Source organism: Pygoscelis adeliae, unplaced genomic scaffold (assembly GCF_000699105.1).
Source record: "Pygoscelis adeliae isolate BGI_AS28 unplaced genomic scaffold, ASM69910v1 Scaffold38, whole genome shotgun sequence".
Taxonomy (NCBI): domain Eukaryota; kingdom Metazoa; phylum Chordata; class Aves; order Sphenisciformes; family Spheniscidae; genus Pygoscelis; species Pygoscelis adeliae.
Genome location: NW_008825614.1, coordinates 2,031,218 through 2,040,591, shown reverse-complemented (window position 1 = coordinate 2,040,591; position 9,374 = coordinate 2,031,218). Strand labels below are relative to the sequence as shown.

The following is a 9,374-nucleotide window of genomic DNA, read 5'->3' as shown; positions in this document are numbered from 1 at the left end:
CGTATGGTGCGGGGTGGGGTGTGTCCGTCGGTCTGTCTGTCTGCCTGCCTCCGTCCGTGATGTGGCACGAGCGAGCCCTGGGTGACTGTTGTGAGGTTGGTGGTGTGAGGGCAGAGGTGCGTGTCTCCAGGCTGTGCGCGGCCGTCCGTGGGGTATATAGCCTTTCTGTGAGGGCACTTCGGTCTAGTCGTGTTCCCAGTAGCCCCTTTTGTGGGGGGGGGGGTTTAATTCACGCCGCAGTCTGCACGCAGGCTGGCCCAAAGTATGACCTGGACGCTGCTAACTCCTTTCTCCCATTGAAGTTCAGTAAAGGTGCACAGGGGTGGATGCAACGGCGTCATGTTGTGCACTTACAGAGAAATCCCGAGTATAATGTTCACTCTGTGCTTCTGTTCATTACTGCTATAGATGTGTCATCATACTGATGTGATGTGCACTAAACATGTTTTTGTTTTTTTAACTTAGTATGTAGTTTACTGTTTCTGATATACACTTAGCTGTTTTATGTGTTCCTAATACGCTAGTATGATTTTTTTGTAGGTAAACATAGTTTAGTATTTTAGGTGTAGTGATTTTGGCTTGTGTGTGTGTGTGTGTGTGCGTGCATGCCCACGCTTGTATGGTGACCAAGGTTTGATGTTCCTTCCTTGTTCTTAATCATAAGTTTCTGGTACTATAACAAGGCTTCTGCTTTGAAATGAATGTGTTGCTTCCCCTCTCCGAGGAGAAAGAAGTGTTTTGCACGGGGTTTTGAAAAACAGAAGTGAGCAAATCTCTCCTAAGTCATCATTGCAGTTCTGTTTAGTTAGCACCAATTCTTCTAGGTATAATAGTCGTTGTTTTCTGAATGTCTGTTGGGTTATGTGTTTTAATGTATATGGGGATCCTGGTTGTCTAGAATAATTGGCATTTTTCTGTCTCTGCTGCTTGATTGTTTAAATACTGGTATAATTTTGTAGCGAGTAATCTAGTGTTTGAAAACAAAGTGGGTTTTTTGGTAGAGTTTTTCCAGTCTGTTAAACTGTAATTAAAACAAGGATTTATTGTTTCTAGATCATGCACATACTGTAAGGAAAGGAAATAATCAGAATAAAGAAAACCCCAAATAGGCGGACACTTCTATTTACAAATAGATTTGGGAAAGCAATGAACCATAGGCTTTCATGTTTTATTCTGAAAGAACCCCTCCTCCCTGGTTTCTTTGGTTACCCATGTTTATACCTATTCTTCTAATGGATTTTGAAGAAACAGTTTTTTTCTATTATTTTTCTTTTAAAGATAAAAGTATCTTAATTTTTGTGGAATAGGTCTACAATAAGGTTAGCTGCTTCATAGTTTTTTTCACTTGAGTGTACACATTATTATTGGTATATTTGCACATTATGAAAAGGAAACTCATAAACTGGACAGTTCACATCAACCAAGAATCAAATTCATTGTAAGAAGAAATAATTTGGTGGGTGACTGTGGGAAGTGAATCATTGCGAATACTCTGTTGAAAATTCCCTGTTTGGACTCCAGGGCCAGCTAAAACCATGGAAGTTCTTCAGCTGACTTGATGGGAATCAGCATTTTACAATAATATGAATCAAAAACTTACAAGAAAACAGCTACCCTCCATTCTTTTAGCGGTATATGGTTGGAGAGGGTTTTTTTTTTTTTTCAGTAATGAACTATGATATATGAGACTCGATTTCTGTCAGTGACCTGGTTTGAGCCTGAAAACGACTGGGAAAGCAGGGTGGCCTTTCAAGGGCTTGTGTAGTATCTTTTCATTAGCTAGTTACAGTCATACTTTTTAAGACACTAATAGGTTTGGCCAAATATTTGGTGTTTGAAATCTATTAAGTAAATGTGTTATTTAATTGGTAAGTTGTGATTCTTGACTACTTCTCTTCTGAGTGGTGAAAATAAGTAAAAATAGATGCAGAAAGTAATCAGTTGCCTATGTTAATATTTGATTTAAGTTTCTATAATTCAGGATATTATAATTTTCCTTTCATCATTTTGTGATATTAAAAATAAATCCAGTGTTCTTAAGTTAACCTATAAGAGTTTATTCTCTGTATAGTGTTGTTCATAAGATGATTTCATTACTGAAGTCTCTGTATCTTGCTCCTGCATTATGCGTGCTTATAAAAGGGGGGGGGGGGGAATGTTTTAGACAGTACATTTCTATTGTTTTCACAACTTAACTCCAATGAAAATTGTTGCCCCAACTTTCAATGAGAGATGCTGTGGGCTATGATCTGGATGCCAGGCTTGCTGTAACTAGTCTGAAGATGCTTTTCATGGCCTATTTAAAAGCTCTAAAATAAATAAGTAAAAAGAATATTTAATACAACTCTCGCCCCTGTTTAGAAAATATGGTTCTTTGTTCAGATCTGCAGGACCTGTAAAGTGATGCATATCGCAGCACCCGTAACTTTCTTCCTCATACAGTACTGTATGTATGTAGGATATAGGTATAGTTTTCTCATTCTCTAATGAAAATCTGCAGTAAGAATTCATTAAAATAATTTTAGAAAAATAACTCCATAGTGAAATAAAGCAATTTACATGACATAGTTATTTGAAATTATTTGACTCAATAGCTATTGTGTGTGTGTGTGCTGCCTGTATAGATAGATATATCTGTAATTGCTTAGGTAATCAGAGACATACCTTAAAAAAAAAAAAAATTAGCATGTCAATTGTGACAAAACTTAAGAATCCAACTTGACATCTTGAGTAGTACCTCAGTTTAGAAATTTTACGTTGCTTGCGTGCCTAGATTCGTGTGTGTGTGTATATATCTGCTTCTTTGTATGACTGCACTCCTAAGGACTTTAGATTGAGACCCTGAAATCAAGTAAGTGCTCAGAGGCTGTGTGCACATTAGCGTTTTGGTTCAGAGCAATAGCATTGGTTTGAATTGAATCCCATCATGCCCACTTACTGCTCATTGGTTTGGTTTGCAGACCAGTTTTGGTATAAAGGAACTGGACTCCTTTCAGAAGAAACTGAACTAGAATTTTATTGTAGCAAGGTTAGTGCTACTCCAGGCACATACCAAACATACTCCAACTCCAAACATAAGGGTCTGAACCAGTGGTTGGTTCTCAGACAGCTTTAAAACACATGCATCGTAAGGATTTTTGGTCCAGTGAACCAGACTAAATGTGATTTAGTGTAAGCTCCCTGAACTACTTACAAATTAGAAATAGGGGCTTCTGCACCAGCTGCTTCTCTCTACTGACCCGTTGCTGTTATGCCGTTGTATTTGCTTCTGTAGACATAGCTTGTGTGAGTAGATTTCAATTTTAATAACTCAGCTAGTTAGACTAAAGAACCCTTACGTGCCACTTTAACTACAGTCACTTCTAACATAATTTTGACTTCTTTAAACTTGTCAAAGCTTGACTTTCTAGCTAAAGGTTCTTGTGCATGCTGGGAAAATACACATTTTAATAATCTGTGGCATCTGTGGTCTTAGAAATTTCAATTCAAAGCAGCTTCTTTCTTCTCCTTTCCTTCTACCAGAAAATGTATCAAAATAGGAAGCTGGATTGGAAGTGTCTTATTCTTAGAAAGGTTGTGCCAGTGTTACCACATTGTTAACTTAAGCAGCTGCAGAGCTGTGACATTTCTCCCAAGTCTGGTGTGTACATTCATTCACAGACTATGAAGAGTGAGACCCATAAGTTTTATAAGTGCACTTATTCGTTGACATTTTATTTCAAACATATTTTACTGTAATGTCCTGATAGATGGATTTAGGTGTTCTTTTTTAACCTGGCTAAATAAGGGCTGACTGACAGCTTTTTAATTAATTTATTAATACCTACATGACTGGTGTTTTTCTGCTGATTTTTGGAGTGCTTATTTGTATCTTGTATGATTTCCTTTTGATGATTCTAAAAAGTCAAAATAATGTTTTAGTACTAAAGTAATATTTTAGGAAAGCCTATGAGGACTAAACCTAGCCAGAAAAGCTAACCTTTCATAGGGGGGTGAGTGGGTCATGAGATGGTAGTGCATAATTAAGGCAATAATTTTGAAAGACTGTCTTGGGCTTAAACTCGTTGCACGTGACACAAACAGGTGCTGCCTGTGGCCGTTATATTTTAAGAATTGCACAGTAGTTCTATAGCCACCTTGGGTGGGATTCATCTCACTGATCTTTAGATGTCTACAGAGTAGATATCCAAGTCTGAGCTAGTTACTCTGGTCTTTATGTAATTACTGAATAGAGGTAGGCACTCTTGGACCGTATTTCATCTAACCAACTGTAGGAATCTATTTTAGATTGAGATGAATCACCCTAGAAATGTTGTATTTCATCTAGCCCACTGTAGGAATCTATTTTAGGTTGAGATGAATCACCCTAGAAATGTCGTCTTCCCTCCGAGAGGGACTAGAATGGCTAGTTCAGATGTGGACAATCTTTATTTGTTCAGATAATCTCACCTTTTATGGCTGGTGGAGTTTGGCCATAAGACTTTTCTAATAGATTGTGTTTGTTTAGGAACTGAAAACCTTAAAACTGTTAGTGGAGAAAACAGCTCAGGAATGTGGCATGCATTTAGAAAATATTATTGTCAGTAATTGGAAAAATGTAGAGTCTCCCAAGCCTTGTTTCTTAATGCATTGCAAGGGATTTACACAGAACCTTTGCTGAACATAAGAATACGGTTGATTTCTTACATCTTTACTTCATATCCCATCCCTAAACAGTAGTTCCATGTAACTCATTTGCAGCTGTTCACTTCCTTGCCAACCCCCTTGGGGACTGTAAATTTTTTTATTTTATTTTATTTTTTTAGAAAAACATGAGAGACATTGTAGTTCAGTAGGGTATGGTCTTATATGTTGATGTGATGAGAACTGTATATATTGATAACCATTCCTTAAATACTTTGTTTGCCTGATTAGGAAATATACTAAAGTTAGTGTTAAAACAATAGGTTTTTATTTCCAATACACTTACTGGGAATGAGCTATTTTTAGTATGGTGTGTTTGTAATGTTTGGATGGTCTTTGCTTTTTCGCAGAGAGAATGATTACAGTGGGGTTTTTTTCAGTATTACTTTCATCTGTCCTGATGTGCATAATATGCTTTTAAAATATTTTAAATATAGCTAAGCATAGATCATGAATAGACATATGTATTTGAGGAACTTACACTTACCATTAAAATTTGGTTATCACTATGCCAGGGCATTAGCAAAACTTTGAAATTAACAGTAATAATTTTTTAAAAAAAGTGTCATTTCTCAGTTGGAATTTTATTTGACTTGCAAACCAGACTAGTGTAAGAAATAGCCTTTGGGGTGGTAAAACAAAGTATCTCTAGTTGAACTAAACTGTTTCTAGTAGTTTGAAAATTGACTAATGATTTCAGTTTTCCAGGAAAATAAACTTGTAATAAAGAATGGTCTTTCTGGATATTATTTTTCATGAAGCAAGAGTGCTATGAAATTGGGAAACATTCCGTTTTGCTTCATATGTTCTTAGGGGTGTTTGGTTTTGACGTTAATGGTATGAAAATGTTCACAGAAATTGAAAATACAAGAAATTCAGACAGGTGCACAAATGAAAGGTAAGCATCTGGCTTTTTCCTATCACAGAAGCACACCCTGGTTATCGGGGTGCATTCTAGCTCGTTCTCTTTGTGAACCCAAAGATTTTTAAATTCTTTATCCAGCTCTCCCACAGCCGGAGAAGTAAAGAAATCCTTCATCACAGACTACACGAGGTTAAGACACTCTTCAGAGTGAGAGTAAGCACCTTGGAATCACCTAGTATCATAATGATAGCTATTATAAAGCCCTAAGAGTTTATTTTAAAGTGCTCTTACTGACTTCTCAAAGCTGACTTAGCTTTATGAACTGTTTCTGTCTGCTTCTTACTCAGTGAGTAGTAGGTATTAAAAAGATTTGCTCTTGTCTGTTAAATTCCAAATTACTTTTCTACTAAGTTTGGTAGTTCTGAAGCTTTAAATTCATTTTTCTGTTTGTTTTCTTTTGCATTGTTTTTGGTTTTTTGGGTTTGTTTTGGGTTTTTTTTGAGAATCTTAAAAGAGTATATATAAAGAATATATGCTGCATACTGTACATGTCAGGGATCAATACAGATTCTTAACTTTATATTTTTGTCTAAGATCAATCAGCTATCTTACTGGCATTTAGTTAGATGGCATTTAACATGGCATTTAGTTTGTCACAGTGATAGTATTTAGGATTCAATTTATCACCTAAAAATTGTGGTGTAGAAGTTCTTAATAGGTCATTGTTGCTGATAATCTAAACATTTTTGGTTTTCTTAATTGAGAAAGAGAAAAGGGTGGTGTTAGGAAATGCAGAGGAGGTAAGTGCAGTATTCAGAATTTGTTGCTTGAGTGTGAGGAAAAAATAGTTATTTTGATAATATGAAGGATAAATTGGAAAAGCTGTAAATGATGCATTTCATTTTGTTTCTTTAAAGGGAAGTGGTTTAGGAAGCAAGCTGGCCATCTGTGTGCAAAGGAGTATTTAGGTCAGTGGGTCTGTTCTGTCCTGCTTTGTTCCAGGACGAAAGGACCTGTTGTGCTGAAGGCATTCTTGTCTTTGATACATGTAGGTTTCTGTTTAGTAAGTACTTTCATGAATATTCACAAACTATGATTATACTTCAATAACTTAATCTAGTAATTATAGGCTGCTATGATGTAAGTGAATTAAAACTACTCTTTATAAATAAAGAGTTCCTTTGGAATTGTTGGAGTTTGTTTGTTTGTTTTGTGATTGCACGAATTTATAGTAGAAATATGAGTCTACTGTGAAGTGACGATTAATCATAAAAATATTTCAAACATCTGCCATTTGTGCCCTTGTAGTATTTATGATGTCATTTCTTTTAATATATTTTTGATATCCCTAACTTGAATATGTTGTGTATCTGAAGTAACCGAATTTTCTTTCTGTTGCAGATGCCCAAAGGCTGTTACTTATTTGTCAAGTATTTATTGATTCTTTGAGTTTCCACCTCTTTTTTTGGAACTTCCTGTGTGACTTAATGAGTTAAAGAGCTTTCTAAAATAAAACAGGGGCTGACTCTGTGTAGTCTGACTTGGTAGAGAGAGGATTAGTGGAAGACCAGGCAAGCTGTTGTTCAAGTATTAGCCTATTTTCATTTAACTCTCCAGAGTCGTATTTCAGCAGAAAATGAGAACCTAGAAGGTAATTTTTCTGGTGTAAGATGTGCTTACACCTAAGAGGAAAAAAACAAACACTGTGTAGCATTCTTTTTACACATTTTTACCTATCATTTACAGACAGCCCAGATGCTAAAAAAAGAAGAAAGCTCACAATGAAGTATCCAGTTTTTCTTCCTGCTGGATTTTGAAAGTACTCATCTTGGTTTTCGCCTCCTGTTAAAGTAGGAGATGCTCACCTCCTTAAATGACCTCTCTCAATCCTCCATCTGTCCCTTCATGGAGTTAATTCTTCATTGTTTCAAGATGTATCACATAGGATGCTTTCCTCACTAGCACATGAAACCTGAAGGAGTGCCTACATTTGCTGAAACAGAGTTAATTCTGATTCTTTACCTAGACATCAACTGGGTGATTCTTTGTGATAACTTTGCATTGAGATAAAGTGTGATAGCGCTTAGATTCTTTGAGACTGTTTTCCTTTCCCAGTAGGTCGCTAGGATTGTTTTGGCTTGTGACTTCTCTTCTGTCCCTCCCAGAAACAAAGCAGTTTTCCTTAGGAGGAGAATTGTGAAGGGAACTTTGAGGTAGAACTTGACAAGCTTTCAAGACTCTTCCAACTTACATGACTGACGTTATGTGTAATTGTAGTTTTTATGTCAGAAACATAGTTATGGCAAACTTTCAGGGTTTTTTTGATGTCCAGCTTGTTTAAAAAACGTAGTTCACTACATATTTTTTAAGTTTAATTTAGTGTTAGTCGCAGGATTTTGGTCTGCTAACTAATGCCACATCTTGTGATTTTGCAGCAGGATGTTTGAGGTGCTGGCGGATTTAAGTGTAGTCTGCTAAGATTGTGTAAGAAGGAGAATAGTGTATTTTATATTGCATTGGTGTGTTGATTTGGTTGATGAGATTGTTACAGGACTGTGGGAAGACAATGTACTCTTTTCTGTACTGGGGTTGTAGCAGTGTAACCTTTACGGTTTTTGTGCAGAGGCATAGAAGCCACCCACAGACAATTTTTTTTTTTTCCAAATGAAAATCAGAATGAATACATGATTATATAGCACTTACTGGACACTGAGCTTTTTTTTTTCCTCATTCACAGATAATTTCTCAATAGATGGAAACCCGTGCATTGCTTCTGGAGTCCCCGGCCTCATGAATCCAGTAACTAAGCCTGCTACCACCACTTCTTTCAACACTTCTGTGGCTGAGATTCCAAGGAAGCGCAAAGGAAGTGATTCTGATAACCAGTAAGTAAATCAATTCTGTATATGTCTCAACATAAATTTGAGACATTAATCTGTTATTTATGCAACATGGTAACTGTCTGATCTTCTTTCCTTTATTTATTACCATTATTTATTACAGTTTCTTCCAAATGCATTCTTTGACAGTCCTGGGTTATTAAAAATAGAAAAAATAATCCTTAAATCTAAGGGATATATGTTGTTTATATATATATATATGTCTATAATGCTGTTTCCTGGCCTGAAGTGACTGGGTAATGTGTCTCTCATGCTGAAATTTCAATCCTAACTCTTTTTTTTTTTCCCCACCCCTTCTTTGCCTGCTAGTAAAGGCAAGTTCTCTTTGCAGCAAATTGTTACTAAGTTGCTTGAAGTCTCAAAAGTGCACACTAGAATATCACCTTAAAGTGTGAAACAAGATTACTAGTTAAGCTCTTTGATCTAGAACTGCAGAATCAAAACTGCTTCTTCAGTGACTAGGGCAGCCATTTACTTAAATGTCCAGACAGACCTGTGACCTAAAAATGAGGACTGTCCTACATTACTACTCAGTCTTTTTAAGTGGGTCATGCTTGACTACTGAGATGATACTGTCGACTGTTTTCTCCTGTTTTATAACTGCCAAACAGATGCCAGTTAACCAAATAATCATTTACATAGAGAAATATTTTTTTTAAAGTGATCTATTCAAAGCTGTATTAATCAGCCAGAAGTAAGGGACACAAGTCAGCCTGCAGATCTAGTGCATTACAAGTATCTCCAAACTAGTGTGGAAAATCCACGTTTAAAAAAGCGGGGGAGGTAGGAAATTTACGTGTATTTGTGATTATTAAAGCAATTCTCTTTAATCACTGCTTCTTCCATATATAGTCCATTGATCCACAGAATGTAGCCGTACTGTGCATGTTGATATAATTGTCAACTTGGAAGTTCAAGTGTATCTT

General features: G+C 36.3%; 1 protein-coding gene across 1 annotated transcript in view; it reads left to right on the top strand.

Moving 5' to 3' along the window:
- Nucleotides 1-8,322: 8,322 nt before the first annotated feature.
- ARNTL2 (aryl hydrocarbon receptor nuclear translocator-like 2) overlaps nucleotides 8,323-9,374 on the top strand; it is a 30,179-nt gene continuing 29,127 nt past the window's right edge. The window contains exon 1 of the mRNA XM_009332810.1: nucleotides 8,323-8,433. Within this exon, the coding sequence (XP_009331085.1) occupies nucleotides 8,339-8,433 (95 nt within the window). The 5' untranslated portion in view covers nucleotides 8,323-8,338. The remainder of the gene's footprint in view (nucleotides 8,434-9,374) is intronic.